Source organism: Rhineura floridana, chromosome 21, assembly GCF_030035675.1.
Source record: "Rhineura floridana isolate rRhiFlo1 chromosome 21, rRhiFlo1.hap2, whole genome shotgun sequence".
Taxonomy (NCBI): domain Eukaryota; kingdom Metazoa; phylum Chordata; class Lepidosauria; order Squamata; family Rhineuridae; genus Rhineura; species Rhineura floridana.
The window spans coordinates 17,373,882-17,398,979 of NC_084500.1; the positions used below are offsets into that span (position 1 = coordinate 17,373,882).

At 46.9% G+C, this 25,098-nt stretch overlaps 1 protein-coding gene and 1 long non-coding RNA gene across 5 annotated transcripts in view; one reads left to right on the forward strand and one right to left on the reverse strand.

The window, feature by feature from the left end:
* The window catches only part of ULK2 (unc-51 like autophagy activating kinase 2), a 71,631-nt gene extending 54,235 nt beyond the window's left edge, over positions 1-17,396 (reverse strand). For both annotated transcript variants that reach the window (XM_061604679.1, XM_061604678.1), the window contains exons 1-3: positions 15,884-17,396; positions 11,872-11,964; positions 6,794-6,835 (exon numbers count right to left, since the gene is read on the reverse strand). In XM_061604679.1, the coding sequence (XP_061460663.1) occupies positions 6,794-6,835; positions 11,872-11,964; positions 15,884-15,973 (225 nt within the window). In that variant the 5' untranslated portion in view covers positions 15,974-17,396. The remainder of the gene's footprint in view (positions 1-6,793; positions 6,836-11,871; positions 11,965-15,883) is intronic.
* A 108-nt stretch (positions 17,397-17,504) lies between these two features.
* Positions 17,505-25,098, forward strand: part of LOC133374151 (uncharacterized) — a 47,636-nt gene continuing 40,042 nt past the window's right edge. For 2 of the 3 annotated variants that reach the window (XR_009759828.1, XR_009759827.1), the window contains exons 1-3: positions 17,505-17,841; positions 18,444-18,500; positions 21,050-21,271. This is a non-coding gene — a long non-coding RNA (uncharacterized LOC133374151). Of the gene's footprint in view, positions 17,842-18,443; positions 18,501-21,049; positions 21,272-23,247; positions 24,750-25,098 lie in introns of those variants that run through there. The other variant, XR_009759826.1, reaches the window with a different exon arrangement.

A 25,098-nucleotide genomic window follows, 5' to 3' on the forward strand; every position in this document is an offset into this window, starting at 1 on the left:
GACCTGTGACAGGCTTTCCTTTCAGTTCCTTGCAACTGAAACTTCTGGGGGTTTAGGAAGAGGACCATTTATTACTGCCAATCAACGAAGACTCCAGTCAACAGCGTAGCATGCCAGGGCACCAAACTGGGCAGGGGGCAAAGCCTCTTCTCTCAGCCACACTTCTCACCATCCTCCTGCTTGCATGTGGACAGTGTTTACCTCTGCATATCCTCCTCCAATTTGCTGTCATAACAACTTCAAGAGCATCAGAAGAGCCCTGGCATTACACACAGACAAGGAAACATGCTTTCATTTACCTCCACAGGAGGCTTTGGAACAACTCCTACGTATGCAAAACCCAGAACGTCCATACTAGTTTTTTCAGTAAGGGTTCGGTTAAGTGGTATGGATCATTCCATCTGTGATGGGTTCATCCCCAAAAAGTCCATGATGAAAACTCAACTCCATGTTTTCCCACAGGTAGATCTCTAGAAGATTCAATCCACAAAACACTATTTGAAGTTGCCCAAAATATGACTGACAGCTGTTTGTACAGACGGCAAATAACAGTAATGACAAAAATTCTATTCTACTGCGCGTAAAACAAAAAAAAGGTTTAGCACCAAGGGACGGATGAGTTGTTATTTGTCAACTTCCAACTCCCTTTTAAACTCACTCCTCTCACTCCTGTTTTATCTCCTTATCAACTTTTCCACACCTGAAGCTTTTGGGCGACACCACAAGTCCTTTGAATGCAATGTAAACAGACCTGTCTAAAGAGCTCAGGCTTAAAACAGAAACATTTTGCGCTTTCAGAATTAATTACACTTCCTGAAGAAGTAAGAGAAATTGATGCTGCAGCAGCTCCCCAAGATGTGAAGATGAAACTAATTTTCAACAGTGTGCTCTTTGCTTTTGAGACCTGGCCTGAAAGCTGAGCCCAAACTTTTTTTTTTTCTATTTATGTTTACTGTTGGTAGGTTGATTTTATTGTGATATTCTGTATTTTAATCTTTTTGTACACCGCCCAGAGAGCCACTCGCTATGGGCGGTTTAAAAATGAAACAAACAAATAAATAAACTTACTAGCCAAGTTGCCCAAACATACCTAGATCAGCCATCATCAATCTTATAAAGAGGAACATTTCTGGGCACCACAAGGGCTATGGCTGGGAGGACACGGCAATTGCATTTGGCGGCATCCACATGGGTGGATGTACAAGCAGCCAACGAAGTTATAATCAAACTCTGTGGGTGATGTGGCTGAGTCAATGCAGTGATGGCAAGAAACGGGGAGGAGGTTTCCAGTAATCTCCACCCACACCCAGGCTCACAATGAGAAACATCGCAGGGGGTCCGTGCTCCACAACTATCTTGGCTTTCTCCCTGACAGGCTACGGGAAGGGTCTGCAAGAAGGTCAGGATCTGGGGAGGGAGAGATGCCTAATAAACAAAGCCTTAGGCTCGCTGTTCCTGCTACAAAAACATAACTTGTAGAGTGCAAAGAATGGGTAAACGTAACCTTGTTAACCGCTGATGATATACTGTATTTCAGCTTGGCCCTGTGAAGCCTCTTTTTTTGTTGATTGCATGGCTCATCTGCACATAAATTTCACAGAGACTAATTACCTCTATCAAGCCGCAACATCCTGCCAAGTTTTACGGTTTGTTATAAAAAAAACGTGCACGCAATACATTTAAAAAAGGTGTGACATTCAGATATCCTTTCGTCTAGCAAATGGCAAGGTTTTTTTTAATTAAGCAGAAGTCTGGAAGGGAAACGTTAACATTCCCCCCACCCACCCCTCATCCAACCTAGCTTGTAGGCACAGAGGGACAAGGAGTTTTATGACTACCCTTTGCTAAGCTGGTGCCTATCCAGCATGGTCCAGGAAAAAAAACATGGGCCTTGTGCTGCTCAAGTAAGCTTTACGTAAGAAAAAAGCACAGCTGCAGCAAGCGGGCAACGGAAGCAGACTATCACTGTCCTCCTCAAATGGAGCGTGATGAATAAGTCAGAAAAAGTAGAATTGGCCACGAGGGAAGGATGAGAGATCAGGCGAGATTGCTTGTGCTGAACAGCGACACAAATGCTCGATAGGAACCAGCAGTGGAGCAATGCAGCTATTGTGCCCCACGTCTAACCGACTGCCGGATCAGGGGAGGAAATCACAAAGAAATCCCGTCGGCTACACTCCACTGCACGAGTCTCCCAGGAAAGCTATCCCTCTCAGATAGGAATACTACCCCTAACCTGGTACCCTCCGGGGTTTTTTTTGGTTTACAACTTCCATGATGAGAGCTGCAATCCAAAATACCTGGAGGGCACCCAGTTGGGCGAGGGTGCACTGAAGCCTAATTTTCACAAGCAGGAGAGGTTAATCCTATGCCTGAGCTATATGCTGTTGCAGGCTGGAGATGGTGCTCATGTGACTAAAAGCTCATTCGTGGGGGATTCCCTGCACCTAGGAACTAAATGTTAAGGAGAAAATCTCCCCATCTAGTTTTTTATGATGCAGGGAGATGTGTGTGTCTGCGTGCACAAAAATACAACCACCCACCTGTTGCTTGTCGGAACTAGACCGTGGCCATGTGCTTATGCACCTGAAGTAAGGCAATGAACGGAAATGGACTGCCTTCAAGTCAATTCCGACTTACGGCAACCCTATGAAGAGGGTTTTCATGGTAAGCGGTATTCAGAGGTGGTTTCCCATTGCCCTCCTCTAAGGCTGAGGGGGAACATGCATATAAGTGTCTGCATTCAGAGGCCAGAACGGAGTCCATGAAACATTTTCTAAAGAAATCCCTCTGCAGGTCTGTGCCCCTCCAAATTCTATACCGCCCACGTAATTAAGACTTTAAAATTAACAATGCATTTTGGGAGGAGCTGTGCATCAGCGGCAGAGCACCTGCTTAGCATGCAGAAGCTGCCCGACTCCCTCCCTGGCATCTCCACTGAAAAGGGTCTCCGGCAGGAGCTGGTGGGAAAGACCCTCTCGCTGCCTGAGGTCCTGGAGAGCTGCTGTTGGTCGGGGAAAACAATGCGGGGCTAGTCTGATCTTAAAACTCCTAAGGCAGGAGGTAACACTGTGGTAACACGTAGCGCTAAAATGGCAAAGAGACGAGACTAATTATAAGAGGATACCCTGTGTGTGTGTGTGCCCACGTGCGCATGTGGGGGAGGGCTGAACGCTCAGGGGGGCAGTAAAGCCAGGCTGGAAGAAATCTAAAGGTTTGCACAGCTGTTCCACACTGACTGAACATCCCACGGTTGCCCGACTGTCTCGTAAAAGGGTAAGCCTGTTTCCATCAGCAGAGCTTCTCGCCCCACCTCTACAGCTGAGCTGTTACGCGGCTTTAAGTCTTCCGCCTTGGGTGACATTTCATTTTCAGGAAACAATTCCTGGCATGCTGGGAACGTATGATGAGTCTCCAGGGTTTGCTGATGGCCAAGATACCTGGTATGGCCAACTTTGAAACGTTCCAGAACTGCAAGTCTAACAGACTTTAAAAATCATGAGGTCTGGAAACATGAGCAAGCTCACTTGAGTTGCCTCTTGGGTTTCTGACTCGTTAGGAACTTGTCAGGAGCAGAAGTGAACCTGCAAACCTTCACGGATACGGGCAGGCTTGTGTGAGCTGGTAACAGTATTCTTTGCAAGAAGAGCAGCCAGTTTAGCGCTTGCGGGCAAAAGCCAGCCTGCAGTTGAGCTTTACTAACCAATTAAAAAGAGCCCTTATATTTATACCCCACCTTGGGAGGACATGAATCTTTCTGAGGCAGCTTGCAAGCAATATCAAAATATACAGTAACCAACATCACAATGTGACACTATTGAAATAGAACAACTCGTCTGGATGCTTCCCACAGGGCAGCTGGTGGAAGGTCACATCTGTGCCGTATGTTTAAAGCACCTGACATCTGCCAAAGAATCCTGGGAACTGTAGTTTGTTAAGGGCGCTGGGCACAGTAGCTCTGTGAAAGGTAAGCTACGGTTCCCAGGATTCTTTGGGAGAAGCCATGGGCTTTAAATGGATGGTGTGGTTGTGACTGGAGTCGGCCCTGTGCTGGTGCTGAGGGTAGGGGAAGGAGACAAGGGGCAGTCCAGTGGGAGGAGGCTCCAATATCTTTTCATCAGATACCCTGCAGCTTCAGCCAAGCTCTTCACATTTGGTTTTGGGAGAAGCTGCCTACCTCTGACAGGAACTGGCAACATAAGCAGCCTGGAACAGTCTCCTCCAGCTTGGAAAAGAAGTAAGGCAGCCTTCAGCAATCTGGCAGCCTCTGGGTGTTTTGGACTACAATTCCCATCAGCCCCAGCTTGATACGGCCATGCCGGCTGAGGCTGTTGGGAGTTGTAGCTCTCAGCCCTAAACTGTTCCGCTAGCCAAGCTTGGGAAAGCAGGTCTGCCAGGATCAGGGCAGGAGAGGACAAGACAAGGGGGTTGGCAGGCAAGACTGGGGCTTGAAGGAGGTCAGGACACAGGGCAGGTTCACAGAAAGGCACGCCAGTAAACAGAAACACCCTCTGCGAAGCAACGACGTTGCGGCAGAGCAGGATGAGCAGCCCCTGCTAGCAGCCTCGTCTTGCTTCTCGTGCACAGGAGAGTCCTGCAAGCACGTGGAACTGAAAAGGCCAAGCAAACCAGATACGTCTCAGTTTCACTCGATGCTTCAGCCAGGACACTGCAGGCGGCAAGGAGGGAGGGGAATCCCATTGAACGTGCTGCCGTTTCTAAGACGTGCTCTCCCCCGCCCATCTGCCCCTTGAGCTAAGATCATTATTCCGTACTGGCGAGAGAGAATGAGGCCAGGAGATCCCCGAGAGACAATGGGGACTGGCAGCCGCCAACCTCCAAAGAAACCTCTGGACAACCTGCATTGTCATAAATATAGCTACATCCCAACCATCGCAAGCCCCAGGAGACAGCGCACGTCTCTGCTTAAGGAAAACCAAGGCAGACAGACACTGCCCCAAAGTACTTTATGCTAATAACCTTTTCACCTTGACGGGCAGAAGCAGAGAGTCTGGGCACGCAAGCCCCATCGGTGAGGGGGAAAAAATGAACCGGAGCGCAGTTTAAAGTCCACGTTTGTTTCCAGTCCAGGAGCCCCTCAGGAGGGGCACAAATCCTAGCAACGCGCTTACAGATGAAATACACTTGGAATCCAGCGTGTCTACGGGGGCACTGCAAACAGGGCACCAGCCAGAAACGCATTCTCTGTCCTGACCACCCATCCCACAATAAGAAGCTTTTTGTGCCGGCCCGACTTATACTTGAAAAGGAGAGTCAGCGGCACGAGCTCCACTCCCAGCCCAGACACCTGCGAGGGTGAAATGAAGCTCCCCTCCCCTGCGATCCCATGAGGAACAGCCTGCTCCCATTCCCAGAGGGCTGCAGCCTGTTAATATGCTATGCTCTTTAGAAGGTGCTAGTCTCCGAGACAGGATTCGCACCCAGTACAAAGTAATGTTGGTGGGGGGTTTTCCTGTTAAGTGGCAGGACATTTTTTTCCACGCCACAGCCAGAATTCTTGTCAAGATGTGTGAACAAAGACACACACACACAGAGCAGATGCCGTTATAGAAGGGTAGGGAACCTTTGTTGCTATTCCCCACGAGGGGGCTTTCTGGGGGCCACATGCCAGCCGTGGGCGGAGCCAGAGGCAACAGCGGACAGATCAACAGATGTGGATGTTAACTTTGTACAAGAGGCTACATTTCAGCCGCAGAGGCTTCTACACCCATCCACCCACCCACAGCAGCAGGGGTGTTTTTACAGCTGAAGGACACATTCCAGCCAGGCAAAACTGGAACGCCTCTCCCGCTATGTACCTACCCGTTCGCTACACTCGACGTCGAAGGCCCTTCTCCGGGTTCCAACTCATAGGGAGGCCCGGAGAGCAATAACTAGATCTAGGGCCTTCTCAGTGGTGGCCCCCGAATTACAGAACGCCCTCCCTGACGAGACCCGCCTGGCGCCTTCTTTTTTATCTTTTCGGTGCCAGGTAAAGACCTACCTCTTTGCCCAGGCATTTTAATCTTAATTTTAATTGTAATCTTATTTTAACTTTTGTCTTCACCTTGTTTTTAAAATGTTTTTATAGTTGTATTGTACCCACATTCACCTGTATTTTAATGTGGTTTTATTCTGTTGTACACCGCCCTGAGAGCTTGTCGCTAAAGGGCGGTCTAAAAGTACAATAAATAAATAAATAAATAATAAATAAAAGCATTCAAGGAGGGCGCAGAGCAGGGCAGATGAAGAATGTGGCTTGGGAAGGGGGAGGGCGGCCTAGGATAGGCAACCTCCAGCTTGTGGGCCAATCCCAGCCTGCCAGGGGGTCCAATTTGGCTGACGAGGCCATTCCGGTGGGGTTCAACCCTGCTGGGTGCTACTTCACCAGCACTTTTCCTGTGGGGAACATGCTGGAGAAGAAGACACTTCTCACCTCCCACCCATACGGGTCAACTGATGACAGGTGGACAGGACTACCCACCTATCCCATCACCTGATGTCACCAGGATGCCAGATGAAGAGGTGGCTGGCCCCGCCCACCGGTCAAAGTTGGCCCACGGGGGTGAGGAGAGAGAAAGATCTTGGCCCACTAGGCCAAAAAGGTTCCCTGCCCGCGGCCTATGGAGATCTCCAAGGGCCAAAAAGAGCGGCCAGGGGCCACTTTGAGGTTCCCCACTTTTCCCGTAACAAGTCCGTCAATCTTTGTTGTTTCCTGCAGGAGGCCAAACACAGCAACTCCTCTGGAAGTTGTTATCGTGCGGTCTCAGTATCATTTGGAGAAGACGCTCACCTGGACATCGTAGAGGGCCACAATGTTCTCGTGCTGAAGTTCCTAGAAAACAGGAGACAGGCAATTGAAGAGGTCAGTCCTGCGGAGACCATGAACTGTTCAGTTAGGACAGCATTGCAAGCAATGCCAAGACCAGTAATGTAGCACATAATGCTGGGGGGAAAACCCATACAAGTAAAATTCCCTTCTGTAAACTATGAAAGGAACTATATCCTAACAAGATATGACTAGGGGAAACGTAACCTGTTCCTCTCTGTGTTGTACATTTCTATTTCTTGTGAATGGAACCTGTATGAGAAAAAAAAACAGCCAAGGAGAGATACTAGTCGAGTTCACTAGTCCAATGGTTAGTCATGGTTAATGGTTTGCCGCGAAGGTGCAATCCACTCCTTCGCACTAGCAAGTGCGAACAAACGGACTGCGATTTTTCACTCAGCATTACTCCCAACTGGGAATCGTGGTTTGTTTTGCTACAAACAAACCACGATCTGAAGCCAAGGTTTGTTCTGCAGCAGCCCTGAGGTTATCAAACAACCATTAATTCCAACCTTCTCTGTTTTTTACCAGCTGATTTTACCTACTGTTTCTTCAGCTGCCGTTGGCTCCCAGTGTGTTTGTTGCTTTGCTTTATTATAACTGTTTTAAGATTGCGCAGCAGCCTTACTGCTTAAGCTGGAAGAGGCAGGGCCACTGGAAATGTTTTCTTTTTATTCTAACGACTGACAGGTGTCTGCTTCATTTGCGACTTCGCCTTCCTGTTGTGGTTCACACACCAACCTCAGGAACTGAGCAGGGGAGGGTTTTGCCTGCCACCACCGCTTCTGCAGTAAGCAAGAGCCGTAGCTCAGGTGCGGAACAGCTGCTTTGCATAAAGGAGGCCCCAGGTTCCATCCCCGGCATCTGCAAGTAGACGAGGAACGACTTGCTCTCTAGACATTGGTCTGCTTGGCAGTGGCTCTCCAGAGTTTCAGAACAGAAGTCTTTCCCAGTCTGTCTACTTGCAGATGCTGACTAGATGGCCTGACTCTGTGTGAGGAAGCTTTCTATTTAAATCAGCCCTTAATTCAGAACCATGAGGACTGGGATCTTGCTTTATTTTTAGGAGAAGAACTGAGCCCCTGCTCCGCATGCAGAAGATCCCAAGTTCAGCCCCTGACATCTCCAGGTAGGGATGGGAACGTCCCCTGCCTGACACCCTGGAGAGCCGCTGCCAGTCAGCACAGACAACACTGAGCTAGCCACACCTACTGAGAGTAATAGGGGCTTACTGGGAAACTGGAATAAGGGAAGTCTGGTATGTATCAAGGGGCTGATGTGGGGGGATTTCTAACCATATGGGAACTTTTTAGCAGGGAACAGCATTTCTCAAATTTCCTGTGAAATAAGCAACATGTTTGTTATTTAGAAGGTTTGTGGTGGAGACTCCCAAGACATTTCAAAGGGGTGACAAAAGGGCCAGTACTGCCGTTCATAGCCCAAGCCGTGCTCTCGCTTATCAAACGACTGGAAATCGAGTTACAAGAACAAAATGCTCAGAATAGCTGAAATGTTTACATTCCTGGGCAGCCATAAAGTGGGTGTCCAGAGAGCTCAAGAGCATACATGGACTGATGTAATTAGTTAGCTCAGCCTGGGCCCAACCTAGAACCCTCCAGATGGTTCCAGCAAGGGAAGGTTGGGCTAAGTCACGGCAAAGATTTGTGAGAGATGGCAGGATCACTGACTGAAAATATAAAAGGTGGCACAGGAGATAACAGAAAGGTGTGTGTTAAAGAGAGAGAGAGAGAGAGAGGGAGAATGTTAGGTACAAGAATAAATTCCTGTATGTGAAGTCTGGCACCAGTAAAGACAGCAGTGTTGAATTTCACTGCACTTGAGAGACTTTCTTTTTTGGGGGGGGGAGTGTGCCAGATTGCCACGTTCAGAGAGGAAGCAGCAGCAGAAGACCCTATAAAGTGGAAGGGGCATACAACAAGAACCAACTCGTATAAGATTTCGTCTCTAGCAGAGGACTTATTTATTCCCGCGGGCATTTGTAGGGCGAGAGTACCCATGCCGGGGGCTACTGATAACATGAGTAGTGCTATTTTTACTGCTGTTCTGGCTGCTGTTTTGACTTGTCACCTGTCCTTGTTTACTTACACACACACAGTTCAGCATTATCACCTGTGTGTCTGAAATGGTTTTAGTGTACTGACGATGAAGACTGGGCTAAACGTATTTTGAAACAGTGTCCAATGGACACAGGACTGGCCACCCACCATCCCTTCCAGTAAAACCTTGAATTGCGTAGGGCTGTTCTCAAAAGCTGGAGTTGACACAAAACACAATGAGGAGAAGAAGATGGTGAACTAAGTGCACTTAGAAAAGGCGTAACACAAGACTCCGAGGGGGCAACACTAGGCACACCATCACAGATAAGGCGTAGCTGCTTCCAGGGTCCAAGAAAACAAAGATGTCACTCCAATGCTAGCCAAAAAGTCATCTGCATCAGCACTCCTCAGTCTCGGGGGCCAGTTCAGAGAAAAGGCCAGGGATGTCTCAAAGCATCGACATTTTCTGTCCTGGGCCTGGTAGCCAATCAGGAAAGAAGAAGAGGGTTCAGCACCGCAGTGCCCAAGCCCATCCCTGGCGAGTGTCAGGCTCACAGCACTTGCAGCAGAGAACATGCCTGTCAGGAGTGGAAGTGAGGCAGAATCCTCCCCAAGTAGGACAGACGATAAGAGTGGGCGGGCCACCGCTGAAGCAGTGTCCCAAGCCGCTCCAGTCTGTTCTGGTCCAGGATCACCTATGCACTGTAAAACCACCTGGCCGCTGCAACGTCCGCCTCGGTCCCGATCCCAGACTGGACGACAACACTGCACTCTACGTCGGGCTGCCTTGGAAAAAGGGTTGGAAACTCCTAACTGGCACAGAACCCAGTTGCCAGGCTGTTGACCGGAATAGCTCAGAGCAGGTTACGCTCATGTTAACGCAGCTGCTGCCGGCTCCCAATTAGTTTCCAGGCCCAATTCAAAGAGCTGGTGTTTGTCGACCTTGAATGCCCTAAAGCACTGCGGGGCCCTCAACGGACTGCCTACTCACACGGAAGATATTCCCTGGAGTCTCTGCTCAGTGTGCCTGGCGCACCTGAAATCAGGGAGCGGCCACTCTAGGCAGGACCTTTCTGCCCCAGGCAGCGGCACCAGCACAGTTAAATCCCCTTTCCCAGGGATGTGTGCCTTGCCTCCTTCCTGCCTATCCTTGGCAGCTAGCTGGGATGTGCCGTGTTTTGGACGGGGATAACGTCTGCCGTTACTAACTGCTGCCGTTTGTGGCTTTCATGCTGCTTTTTCACATGATGCATATTCCGCATCCAACTTTTCACTGTCCTTAGCCTTTCCCATCACTGGTTAATTGTTCAACTGGAGAACAGTCGGGGCTGAACGCGGGCCCTAAAGCATGCCCTTTATCACTAAGATGTTCCTCCCCAACATCCTGTTTGCTAATGTTTGGCTCAGTGGTAGGTCAGCTGCTTTGCATGCAGAAGGTCCCCAGTTCAATCCCCGATGGCATCTCCAGGCAGGGCTGGGAAACAGTTCCTGCCTGAAACCCGAGAGCTGCTGCCAGTCAGTGTAGACAATACTGAGCTGCAAGGGCCAACGGTCTGACTCAGTATACGGCAACTTCCTAAGTTCCTAATTAAACCGCCCCTTAATTCAGAATCATGAGGAATGGAATCTTGCTTTATTAATATTCTGAAACCTCCACAGGGGCGGGAAATAGTACATGTCCACATAGCTGTGTTTCTGTCCTGCTTCCAGATATCTCAACATCTCTCACTGACAAGCCCCCCAATACAGATCACATATTGTTCCTTTTGAATCAGTTAGCATTTTGCTAAAAAGAGGCTAGGTCAACCCAAGGGTGACAGAAGCGAGTGTGAAAATTCCACAACCCTCCAGAAGCTGCCACCCACATCACTCCAAGTCCAGAGTGGGAGAAGTTTTAGAAAGATCAGTGCAATTCATAGGGAATGCTAAAACTGAGGTCTATTTAGAAACAAGTCTTCTCTGCCAAGCAAACCTGAATTTTGCATCAAGAAAACCTGGATTCTGTGACATTTGCTTATTGGCATATTCCATTATTTGTCATGGGATGTAGCAGAGTACTGTAAGGGAATAAAGTCTACACCTTCACCCCCAACCACTGGAGTCTTTGCTCAGCCAATACTCAGGCTTCTGAGATTCCAGCAGCCTCAGAGAGCTCAACATCCATTCCAGAGGGCTGCAGGTTCCCCATGTTTTTAAAATTACATTTATATACTACCTTTTTCTCTAAGGAGCTCAAGGTGCTGCACAGTTCTCCCCCTCTCTGTTATCCTCACAACAACCCTGTGAGGTAGGTTAGGCTGAGAAGCAGTAACTGGCCCAAGGTCACCCAGTGAGTTTGAAAGCTGAGCAGGGATCCAAACCCTGGTCTCCCAGGTCCTAGTCCAACACTCTAACCATTACACCACACTGCCTCTCCTTTATCCCTGATCTAGCCCGATGAAGGGATCTGGAGAACTCAAAAATGTGCACACACTATTTTGTGACATTTACGTTGGCCTAATAAAGGTGTTTTCCCCCCGATGGGCCAACCCAGCTACCTTTTATCATTTTTTTTATCATTATTTCAGTGGTTTGACTCCTCTTTCTTTATATAATTCATGAACACACAGGGTGGAATTCAATGCTAGTCTCACTCAGGGTTGACCCACTGAAGTTAACAGACACGGCTAACTTAGGCTCATTACTTTCAGTGGGTCAACTCTGAAAAGGATGCAGTTGAATGCAACCCAGAGATTCTCAGGATGCGGAAATCTGTGCCTTTATTGTGCTTACATAGAAGGAAAAATCAACAGAGCCCTGGGAATATTTACACTCTCCACACCAGTCATCTAATGGACACTCATCTATTTCTAGAGATGGAGAATCTCAAGGCTTTACTTGAAAACCCTCCAATTCTTGGCCTGAATTGCAGGAAGACGTAAAATGTTGGAACTGGCATAACGGTCTGAGTATTGAGCTTCCCAACTCTCCTCTGAACAAACATACCTTTAAAATTTTTATCTCTTTCCCAAGCAGGAGTTGAGATTTCGACAAGTTCTTTCTGTTGATGCTTTTAATGGCCACTTCCCAGTCAGTTTTCTGAAAAAGAACAAAAAAAGGGTTTTAAATACAAGTGAGTATTCTAATTTTCCACATTAAGCAGCCAAATTGCCCTAATATTGTTTTTTGTAAGTTATCCAGAGCAGCCTTTTCCATCTTGGACTAGTCTTAAGCATCCGGAGAACACCAGGTTGAGGAAGGCTGCTCTGGATTGGTTCCCTGTTCTTAATAGCTTTGAGGTGCTCCATGTTCCTGTTCTTAAGAGCGGCCAATACAGGAATCTTAAAGAGGACGATTGAGCAACAGCAGCTACCAGTCCAGTCCTTATTAATGAGCTCTTGTTTACTGCAGATAGTAGGTCAGCAAATGGAGGCTCCAGGGCAGATCCAGTCCTTTGTGGAACACCAAATGGAACCCACAGATGCCATCCCAAAGTGGGATGAAGTGACAACGGTGCTGGGGAACTCCTTGGATGAGATGGATGGGTAAGCGAGGCCCTGGCTCACCCACTGCTTCCCTGGGATTTAAGGCACCAATGTTTTCCAGTCCAGTGAGCGCTGCCCCTTGACCTCCTATTCTTGGTCAAACCGTGGCCTGTGGCTGCGTATTCTTACGCTAAAATAAGCCGATTCCTATTCCCTTTTGTCAATCTCTGCCACCAATGGCTGCGTTTGCACAGAAATTACTACACTGTGATTTGTTTTTGTTCAGCAAACCGTAACTCAGTTCTCACACACAAGCAAACAAGCTGTGGCTTATTCCTCCAAAGCCTCGGGGTCCCCTCCCCCAGCTGCTCTCACCTCATGCCTCTGTAGCTTGACAAGAGTCTGGAGCAGCCAAAGAAACCACGGTTAAGCAAGGCTGTTGGGTTTGGACACAATGCCCAACCATAGCTGGAATACACCATGGTTCATAAGCCAACAAGACATGCCCGACCAGGGGGCGCATGAAACCTGGCGGCAGCTTAGAACGACTGCTCCGATTCCCGCCAAGCGCTTACCGGAACTACAATGACTTTGCCGTAATGCTTCTTGTTTGTTTCTTCGACCCCTGTTAAATGAAGCCCTGTAGCAGGTCTAAGAGCACAATTCCCTAAGCTTTAAGACCTTTTACTATCTTAATTTAGAGTTTTAAAAAATCGCCCCTAACGATAAGCCAACAAGACATCACTTCACATGGAAACAAACCATGCTTAGTCTGCTGGACCACGTTCACAAGTACAAACAAACCACAGTTAGGCTAAACAAACTATAGCTTAGAGCAGGTGTGGGTAACTTTTGGGAACTGCCACTCCCATCATCCCTGGCCATGTTTGCTGGGGGCTGATGGGAGTTGTAGTTCAGCAACATCAGGAGAACCAAATGTTCCCCATGCCTGACTCAAGAATTATGAGCAAAACAGGCCACTGTCTTAAGCACCCACTAAAAAACCATAAATTATTTCAAATGGAATATTCTGAATCACATAGGACTACAAACTGCAAGGCTTCTCACATACTTTAGTCGAGAGCAGCTGATACTCATTTCCAATAGACTAAAAGTCCTAAGACGGATCGTCTCAAATGTGTACTGATCATTTCCCCTGGAGATACACATTGTAAGAACACACATTCTTACAATGGAAGTGCTGACTCAAATCGATTTTATGATCTTCCCACCCCCTTGTAATCTTTGCATTTTATTTGCTTAGCAGCCCAGTCAGCGTGGCTAGGAGCATTTCAGTTATGCAACTGTTTTTGCTACATTTCAGTCAGTCAACGTTGTCATCTTTTGAGTCACAAACAGTTCTGGGAAACGCAGAACAGGAAAAACAGAAGGCAAGGAAGATCACACAGGTTTATACCCTGTAAGGAGGTGTTAACTCTGAGCAATCTTAAATTCAAACGTACTTTCATATCATTGTCAACTGCCTGGAAGCACTTTCAGCCTGCAGGGCTCTCTTTTAGTACTTACAAAGTGGCAATCTACAAGTCGCTTTACAAAACATACGTAAAACAGTCAAGTCCCTGCCCCAAGGAATTTACAATCTCATTTTCAGGGGGAAAAAATATAAAAGGAGCAGAATGAAGGGCAACAAGGGATTCTCTTGCTCACATTCACGAGCATTATTTACTGAATTATGCGGCCACCTATTAAGCATTCCCTGTTTACACACACACACAAACTGAAAATACAATATATCCTGATTAAAATCAACAAATAACCATGATAAAAGCCAGAGGTTTTTTTAACAGAGTGAAACAATCCAGATTTGACACACAACTGAAAAGCCTGTGTGAAATATCAATGTCTTCACTTGGCACCAAAAAGGGCATAGCAAAGGTGCCAGGTGACTTTCCCTGGACTATACCATAGTTGGGGGTGCCAGTAATGAAAAAGCCCTCTTCTTGGTAGTACTAGGCAGATGAATCATGTGCTCTTTTGACAGATGGGGAATGGAGACAAGGAAGTGCCAACTTAGAAACAACTCAGGAACACAGGGATCTGTCATATTTATTAAATGTATGGGGGGCAACCAAAAACATTATAAAAGCAGACTTTAAAATATAATAAAAGCAAAACATTTAAAAACATATTTAAACAAAACATCTTTTAAAAAAAGCGTTAAAAACAACTTAAGCTATTTCAGCACAGATGCAAACTGGGACAAGCTCTCTACTTAAAAGGCTTGTTGAAAGAGGAAGGACTTCAGCAGGGGTCCAAAAAAATAAGAGATGGTGCCTGTCTAATATTTAAGGGCAGGGAATTCCACAGGGTAGGTGCTGCCACACTAAAGGTACATTTCCTATGTTGTGCAGAGCAGACCTCCTGATAAGATGGTATCTGCAGGAGCCCCTCGCCTGCAGAGTGCAGTGATTGACTGGGTATATAAGGGATAAGGTGGTCTTTCAGGTATCCTGGTCCTAAGCTGTATAGGGCTTTGTGCACCAAAACCAGAACCTTGAACTTGGCCCGGTAGCAAATGGGCAGCCAGTGCAATTCTCAAAGCAATGCACCACTGAGCTTCAGCCTACGTCCAAGGCCACTTAGTTGAGCCTAGAGCAAAAGGGAAAACATGAAGATTCCAGTGGAACTTCAGGTCAAGTTACTGGGCTTATGTAAAAAAGGATATCGAGGCCCTAAGGTGACAGCTAGGCCTGGCACTCCAAGAGATGGAACTGGGGCAGGTTTTCCTAAGAAAGTTGGTGGGGAGGCGGAAGTCTTCATCACCAGGAAAGCCTCATGAAATAAAGGACAGCAAGGCTACGAAAGGTTTAATTTGAAAAATCTTAACCAATCTGAAAAGAACCAGGCTCCCATTAGACCTGCAGTTATTTGTGGGGAGGGGGCAGTTATAGAACAATGCTGCCCCTGCGCTTTGGGAGATTTACAAAGAAGGGAGAAAACAGGAGAAATAGCCACCTCACCCTGATTTTTTTCAGTGTTTACCTAAACCCCAGCAGCCTCTCTCAAACCTTTTTATGCAACTGCATCTCAACACAAGGGGGAAGAGACCAAGAGCAGGAGGAGCCCGCAACAACAACAGGCTGACATCACCACCACCATCATCATCTCTGCTCGACTTTGAAATAAAAACAAACAGGCGTGAACTTGAGAATAAAAAAAGCGGCTGTAGCTTACATCAACATGCACCCCCCCCCAAAAAATCCAGAAGGTAAGGAATAGCTGCTTAGAGCACACCTGACCTCAGATGACTCCCCAGAACAGGCCGCTTTCCACAGCAACGGATGATCTCAACGGCAAAAAATGATTTAAAAAAGGAGTAACTGCAAAGAAAAGAGGGGCACGCAATGAAGAGCTGGCCGCTGACTGACTCCCCCTCCCAGGCATGCACAACCCCCCCCCAAACATGCCTGCTGGGGTGGGGGTAAGGGAAGGAGATGGTTGTATAAGCACTCAAGAGATGAGCTAAAAGGGAAGATTTTTGGGGGGAGGGGACTCATCCCCCCTGCATTTACCTTGCGATGGCGACCTTTGAAGACCACAGCAAAGGCTCCGTGTCCTATGAGGTCCTTCTTGCTATATTCAAAGTCCCCCACCACCTCCATCCTCTTCAGGGGGGCATGAAGCCCGTGACGGGAGAGACGCAGGGAGGCTAACAGGAGGGGAACCTCAAAAGCAAGCTCACATCAGCAATCCAGGCTAGGGATGGCCAGGAGAGGAGAAAAAGAAGAGGCACTCAGGGGGGCAGCGAGGGGGGATCTGCTTGTCTCCCTTCGTCCCGGCTGCCCCCAAGGATGGGGGGCAGCTTTCGGCATGATCAGGGAGGCGCAGGTCGGGGGGCCCCCAGGCAAAGGGGGTGAGGGGTACTGGCTGGCTGCTCTGGCTTCCCAAAGGCGAGGAGCTTTTCCTGGCATGGGGGAAGAGAGAGGGAGAGATTGGGGGTTGTTTAACCCTCCTTTGAAGGCAGAAAGATGCCAGAGGGGCCACAGTCAGAAAGGGGGGTCATTTAGGTTCCTTTTGGCCCTATATTACAGTAATGATTATTAATACGAATATAATCATCAAGGCCAGCGGTTTGCAAATACAAGAGATCGCCAGGCAAGAGTGTTTTAAGGCTCTCTGGCTTCCAAAAAAAAAGGGGGGGGTGGTTAGCACCTTGACTGGGAAGGGATTCAAAGGGGAAAGGGGCACCTGGCTGGCTTTTAAAGGCAGGGTTGGGGGCTTCTCTAAGGCAGAGGAAATAAACCCTCTCCTGTGTGGGGGGTAGAGAAAGCAATAAAAATTAAAGGGACAGGGAGAAGAGACACAATGTCCCAGGCCCCTTTAAAGAAAACACAATTTAATATAGGCCCAAATAGGGTTTGGAGGAACAGGGAACGAAGAATTCTTTAAAAGTGGGAGTGTGACACTCTCTCTCTCTCTCTCTCTAAACGAAGATGGCAGGAATTCTTATATCTTACACACACATATACAGGCCCCTTAAAATGGGGGTGAGCAATTCAGACCCCTGTATATTTAATTTTTAAAAAGGGAGGGAGAAATGAGGAAGATCCTTGAGCAGGTGACAGGGAGAGGGGTGGCCAATGGCTGGGGTGTTAAAAACCTTTTGAAGAGAGGAGGGGGAGAAGAGATAAATATACAAGGCCTGTAAAGTGGGGATCAATGGGGAAGGGGGCTCAACCCCCCCTCAGGGGTCTCTGCTCATGCCCTTGTTACATTGTGGCCCCCACCTCTTTACTAGCCTTAAGGGGACCCGAACCGCCCCCCCAAAAAACAGAGTCAAGCGAATGGACTCTCTAAAGGGAGACAGAAATAAGGAGGCAGCCCCAGCTCCCTTGTGGTGGTCCTGGGCCACAGATATTTCAGGGTGGGGGGATGAAAGGAGTAGGGTGGGGGGAAATCCTTTGCCGTCTTCTCAGGCCGCCTGCCTGTCTGCCTGCCGCCCCTGTCGTGTCTTCTGCAGCAAATACTCCACCCTTCCCCGCCGGCGTCCGGCTGCGACTGCCGAAGTCTCCGCGCGGCGCAGGAGCTCTTATAGGACGCATCGCGCAGGCGCCGGCTTCCTGTCTCCCTCCGCCGTGATTTAAGAATAGGGCGGAGGAGAAAAGAAGGCGAGAAAGAGTTAAAAGAGTCCCGCCGCGCGCGGGAAGGGGAAAAAAAATAAAACCTCGACGGCGACGTCTGAGCGGAAAAGTTGAGGGGGGGGAATAATGGGCGCCATTTTGGTTTTGGTCAGAGACAACGCAAGATACTATATAGGCACATATAAAGTAATGACACCCACAATAACAAAATGATTAAGCATAATAAGCAAGTGCTTGCTCACCGCACGCACACAGCCACCAGTTCTGTGTGGCCCAAGAAGTGAGTGGTTAGAGGGGCAGGTCTTTTCAAGCTGGGAGACCTCACTGAGGATCGGCTGCCAACTTCTCCACCTCAGCGCCTCTTCCTATGCCAGGTTTGTTTGATTAAGGTGAGTCCAACAAATAACAGAAATGTTGCAGTGGGCATGACACTGTGAGGCTTGAGTTAAGCTGTGGTTAAAGGGGGATGTCTGGCCACATTTTTAATACTTATTTTAAATTAGGTAACTTTAGACCTCACAGAGGACTGCCAACTTTTTCACCACCCTCTCTCCTTTGCCTATAACAGCAAATGTTATAGCAGGTGATAATGCTCCTCTGTGTGCTTTTCCATTGCAGATCAAGCTGTTCTTAAAGGCACAGGAGCAGGCCTGGCCAGTTTTTCCTGTTCAGTTGGCAATCCTAGACTGAGGGTTGCCATGTCACTCTGACACACTTGGCAAGAGACAGTGCTGTATAGTGGTTGGACTATGCCCTGGAAGACCAAGGTTCAAATTCCCACTCAGGCCGTTGGGGTGACCTTGGGCCAGGTGCTATCTCTCAGCCTAGCCTACCTTATAGGGTTGTTGTTAGGATAAAATGGGAGGGGAGAATGACATTCACTACCCTGAGCTTTTTGGAGGAAAGGTGGAATAGATACAAATATGTAAATAAGTGTATTTAGTTGATTAGGATTTAGTTGGTTAAATAAGGCTACTTTCTCTTTTAACAGCTGCTGGAGAACAAATGGGAATCCCAGTGGTTAAAGGTTTCTCCACCAGAATACAAGGTAAGCTCCACCTGTTGACTTCCTGTCTGTTGCACAAATGTTACTTGAAGGAAATCAGTGGGGCTCACTCACTAGTAAGTGTGTTTAGGACTACAGTTTTTTAGTTTTCAGCGCAATTTGACATGATATGATTCACTTAAAAAGGTAAAGGTGTCCCCGCACTTGTAGTGCGAGTCGTTTCTGACTCTTAGGGTGACAACTTGTGACGTTTACAAGGCAGACCGTATATATGGGGTGGGATTGCCAGTCCCTTCCCCGGCCTTTCTTTACACCCCAGCATATGCCGGGCACTTAGACAGCTTCTAATATAATGTAATTGCAATTATTTTATGAATCACCTTCTACATACATCTCAAGGCAATTTACAAGCATAAAATAAAACAAGTAAAATAGTTTTAAATACAATACAAAACAACTGAAGATACGTTTAAACACCATTACTGTATCCCCACATATTGCAGATCAAGGGAGCAGGGGGTGGGGAGGTTGCGGTTTTACAAGGGATCCCAGTTCAAAAACCCACTCTGTCACAAAGCTCACTATTTATTTATTTATTTATTATTACATTTATATCTCACCCTTCCTCCAAGGAGCTTGAAGTGGTGTACATAGCTCTTTTCCTTCTCTGTTTTGTCTTCATAACAACCCTATGAGGTAGGTTAGGCTGAGAGAAGATGACTGGCCCAAGGTCACCCAATGAGCTTCATGGCTGCGTGGGGATTCGAACCCTGGCCTTCTAGGCCCTAGTCCGACACTCTAACCACCACACCACCCTAGCTGAGCTTGGGCCAGCCACTATCTCTCAGCCCAACCTACCTTACAGGAATGTTGTGAGGATAAGATGGGGGTAGAGCTATGTACACCACCTAGAGATCCTTGGAAGAAAGGTGGGGTGAAAAATCTCATAAATACATAAATAAATGTGCGCGCACACCCCAGCGTGTGTGCTACTGACACAATCATAGTGTGGGTTAACGGCATCTATCCACACATGGGCGCAGACCCCAACTGCTACCGCATGAATGTGCATCTCAGATTTGGGATATGCATCCAACTGAGGCCCACAGTTGATATATGCCCGAAAGTTGGCTACGGGACACAAATCTTCTTAAACTGGATCTGGTGAGATGGCACGCTTAGGATGAGGTGGTTTAAAGTAGGGCTGTGTGGAAGGGTGTAGTAATCCAGGGAGTTGGGGGGTCTTAGACCCCTATTTTGGGGGGAGCAGAGTCCCTATGTTCCCAGCATCCTGTGAGCCAATCAGCATGAAAGGGTTGCATTTTAGCCACTGAAAATAAACTTTTAACATGCTTCCTTGTCCTTTCTTGCTGATTAGAGCTGATCAGAGTGAAAGGAAATGAGTTAGCCACTGAGAAGACTCTTCTCAATAACTAATACTCTCCCCTTTCATGCTTATTGGCTCCTAGGGACATCTGATGTTTTGGGAGAAGAATTAACAGGGATCTCATTCTCAACCCAGCAAACAAACAAACAAAAAGGATGTGTGTGTGTGGCTGTGACTATCATTAAGAGACCCTGCACTTCTGAATTTGCCACTATGCTACTGGGCTGTGTGCACACCATGCATTTCAAATACATTGTTTCCCCCAAAGAATCCTGTGAAGTATGGTATGCTAAGGGTGCTGAGAACAGTAGCACCGTGAGGGATAAACTACATTTCCCAGGATTTTTTGGAGGGAAATAATGTGCTTTATATGTATCTCAAATGTATGTTGATAACTGCCCTTTCTTCTTTGGAAATAGGATGTGTGGAAAGAAAACAAAATAGGAGATCCGAACACACGAACAGCAAACCATTTTTCACAGGCTTGCACTTGTGCATCGCCCCAAATGCACATGACCTGATGAGGGTGTCACATGCTCTGCCTGTGAGCTGGTGCTTGCAGGCTCTTGTAAATAGGCCTTGGGAACTGGAGAGCATCAAATGCTTCCATCCGTCAAGACAACACAGGCTGGTCACATGAAACCCTTAACCTTCATCCCCCACTCTCAGCCCGTACATGATTTTTTTTTCCACATGCGCACCTCCTTTAAAAAAGTCATTTAATTCCCCCCCCAACACACACACATATATCTTTTTCCTTCATGAACCGAAAGTTGGCTGTTTTCGTCACTGCTGATGCTAACATGCATTTTCACCCTAGCAGCTATATTATTTTTAGAAAAAATATTGCTATTAACAAAGCGTTTAATGTTTTCTAAGTGCTATTTAATTTTTGCTAATTGTTTTTATTCCTTTATTGATGTATTACTGATGTTCTATTGATGTATTTTTATATTTTTGCTCTGTTATAAGCTGTCTTGAGGGCCTTTTGGCCGAAAGGCAGGGTAGAAATATTAAAATCAAATCAAAGTGCTGACGTTTAACACACACACAAAAGAGTCCCTTGCCCCTGGCACAAATACAATTGTGTGATTGTCTAATAAGCATGATATAAAAGGAAAAAGTGTTGGGGAGGGTAGAGAAAAGCAAGGCAAAGTTGCATGTATTCTTCATTAAGCTACAGAATATGTTGTTTTGTTTTAAGGCAATGGTAAGAACATCAGAAGAGCCTGGCTGCTGGATGAGGCCAAAAGGGGCCCATCTAGTCCAGCATCCTGTTCTCACAGTGGCCAACCAGATGCCCCAATGGGAAGCCCACAAGCAGGACCCGAGCGCAGCAGCAGTACTCTCCCTACGTGCGATTCCTAGCAACTGACGTTCAGAGGCACATTGCCTCCAGCTGTGGAGGCAGAGCATCGCCATCAGGGTTAGTAACCATTAATAGCTTTATCCTCTGTGAATTTGTCTAGTCCTCTTTTTAAAGCCATCCAAGCTGGTGGCCATCTGTTCATGTTGTGGGAGCAAATTCCATAGTTTACGTATGTGCTGTGTGGAGAAGTTATGAAGGCTCTGGGGAAGCTGCAATGGAAAAAAAAAAGTCCACTCCCTAAGCCTTAGATGCTGTTCCTGCTGTTCTAAAATTACATGACAGGCAAAACTTCAACTGGTGCAGCTTTTTTTTGGTTGGGCACTACTAAATGTCTATCTGGCACAGAATTCTGTTTCCAACAGGGGCTAGGCAAATGTCTCTGGGTGCTTGCAAAGTAGCACGTACCACAGAGATGATAGAATTACCCCGGTTGTTCACCCCCACCCACCCCCAAGTAAAATGCCTCTAACAAGGATCCATTTAGCTATCAGATGCAGTGAAGGGGTAAAGCTGCACCCATTGAAACTCTCTTTCATATTGCTCTTAAGAGGCACAGGAGCTCTTTCAAGAATAAAAGGTGGCAACTCTATATAGAAAGTGGGTAGGATTAATTCCTCCCAAATGTCTGCCAGGGCCACCCACAGTTGTCAACTTTAAAAAAACATTAGCACCTGTGCCAACTGACTGGGAAAAAATGGCCTAACCTGCTCCTGTGCTTTAATCTGCCTCTTGATCTCATCTGCAGAAATCAGCCAGACATTTTCCCACCAAGGCGACAAGCATAATCTCCTGCTAAATAAAATGCTGCTATGTAAAGTGTTAAAAGGCCCAGGAGCAGAAACTGCTTTTGTTTTTAACTGTTGGCAACTGCATAGCTGTACACACCTTGGAAAACTAGCAAGTGAAGGTTTGCTGACAGTTTTTCCCCCCGCCTTTTACGATGCTCAAAATGGATTCTATGAGCATCACGAGACACAGCTGGTGGAGTGGATTCACTGGGGTCATTGCCCCAGGACTGATGGCACTTTACCTGCCTGCCATGTGATGCATTAATTCCATTCCACATGTACACACACACAAGATTCATCATCACACTTGCACCAGCTCCTTGCAGGCGGAAAAAGACATTCAGGGAGGTCACCTGATCCAGCCTACTTTTATTCTTGGCTGCTAGCTATCATCTTGCTTTCTCTGCTGGCTGCCTTCTTATTTAGTGTCTTCATCTCCATCATATTATACCCTCTTGTGTGTGTTGGTTTAATACACCCAGCAAATGCTGTGTCTAACATGGACTTAAAACAAGGGTGGGGACCTTTCTCAGTCCAAGGGCCACATTCCCTTCTGAGCAACCTTCCGGGGGCCACATGAGTGGAGTAATTAACGTACATTTTACCTTTGCACAGTAGCTTCGCACACCCCTCCCTGTCCTCAGTCCAGGTAAGCAGGAGGAATGATCAGAGTTCAAGGATGCTTGCTAGCCAAGCAAAAACACTCAAGGCTGGGTGTGGTGAGGGGACGTGGCCTGGGGGTGAGGGTGTAGGAAGGGTGTGTGGCCTGGGGGAGAGTTCCATGTTTGTCTCCTGCTCCTGAATTTCCCCATCGCTGGTTTTTAATACATCAAATTTTGCCACCCTGGGCTCGTGCTGGGAGGAAGGGCAGGATATAAATCAAATAATAAATAATGAATAAATGCATTCCTAAACAACATGTTTAACAGTGCAATCCTGTGCTTGGCTACTAAAAAATAATACCTATTATATTCACTGGGCCTTACTCCCAGGTAAGTGCACAAAGGACTGCAGCCACTTTGCAAGTTGGTTCGCTCAGGTCCGCAGTCCCTTCTCCTCAGTGGCCAAAGTGTGGGAACGGGCTAGGATTGCTTGCCATGTTGCAGGAAGGGGGAAGAAAGCCCTCTGCATATGCTCAAACACTGGAACTTGTGAAGCTGCAATGCATCTGCTGCACTATGAGAGCACACAGGAGAATTCCCAGATCCTTTCATGGACAATGCTGTTCCCTTCTTACCCAAACAGATGTTGCTTTGAAATTGCAAGCAGAATTAACATCCTAAAAGAGTTGTTCATTTCACCCAAATCAGCAGTTTTCCATCTAATCTGTGGCTCATCCAGGAAATACTGTGTTCAACACTGCGGCAGCTGGAATTTGGTATTGCGATGGTACCTTTCTCCTTGTAGCATGTTAATCTCGCACTCTTTGAACCTCCTCCTGTAAATCAACCTCAGTTCTGCAATAAACCCTTTAAAAGGCTCAGACTTGCGCACGCGTTGATGCAAGCGTGTACATCACTGTGGGAAAGGGCTGTGGCTCAGTGCGAGAGCATCTGCCTTGCATGCAGAAGGCCCCAGCTTCAATCCCCGCATCGCCACATAGGGCTGGAAGAGACTTCCTGCCTGAAACCCTGGAGGGCTTCTGCCAGTCAGTGTAGACTTCACTGAGCTAGATGGACCAATGGTCTGACAATACATAAATGGAGGATGGCTGCTAGTTACGATGGCTGTGCTGTCTCCAATACGAAAAGGCAGCGTGGTGCTGAAGACCAGTTGATGGGAATCACAAACAGGCAAAAGGGCTTATGCCGTTGCGTCCTGCTTGCGGGTTTGCAAAGAGTCCTCTGGTTGGCTGCAGAGAGAAAGAGGATGGGGAACATAAGGCCTTTTGTTCTAATATACCAGGACGAATTATCATGTTCTAAATGATCAGATTATGGAATTAAACGGAGATGGCCATTTGCTTATAATGGCTTAAAAAAACTGGAAAAAATCATGAAGGCAAATGGACCCATCAATGACTATTTATTATTGAAAATTTGTATACGTTGCCTTCCTTTTTGGCCACAGGCCTCCAAGGCAGCTAAATGACAATGATAATTAGAAAAGAAAGGGGAAGAGGAGGCAGAGAGTAGCATACACACTCTAACCTCAAAGGGACTAGCCTCTCTGGTAAAAAACAAAAAACACACTTGGTGTCTTATGGGATGTTATTTTGTATAGTTGTTGCCTCTTGGACAAATGGGTGGTACTCAATGCCAGTCTCTACTCAGAGTAGACCCACTGAAAATAATGGCCATGACTAACGGGTCCATTAATTTAAAAGGGGTTACTCTCAGTAAAATGTTGTTGGCTACAGCCCTGTGGCTCATTATTTTTGTTTAGTGGCCTTGTTATTGTAATCAATTTTTAGTTGTAATGGTTGTTTGGAGGGACAGGGAGTTTATGTTTCAGAGAATGCTTTGTTTTCCTGTTAATTCTGCTGCTTGAAACAGGGATCTTTATCATGTGTTGTTGATATTTTCATTTCTTTTTTTCCAAAACATATTTTTTATTCAAATTTTTAACAGAGATGAACAAAACCCAGGCTCCTCAATAGCAGAACTGGGTTAGTGGAGTTCAAATGATTTCTTCCATTACAAACGCAAGATGCCATAAAACCTCAGTGAATATTGACCGTGAAACATATTGCTGTTTAAAAACTAATCAGTTCACATCTGGGGTTGGACTTTCTGATATATTTACATACCCCTTACATAAAGAAACATGGGTTGATATTTTCATATCTAAATGGTTTCTTTTGATATTTTGCGATGTTCTAATTGGTGTTCTAAGATAAGCCGCCAACTGCTTAGAGATATTTATTTATTTAGCGCTGGTCTAAACCTCAGGGTCCCTCCCACACGTCCACCCCTCCCATTTCTCAACAGAACTGTTTTCGTTCCAGTCCTACCAGCACTTTCCACCCGAGTTTGCTTTTAGAGGGAGCGAAATGATTATCCTCCATTTTTCTGACAGCAAGGGGCTGCCACTGCCAAGGATTCATCACCTTGTGAATCCATGAGTAAAAATAGTGAGATTCAAACACAGGACCTT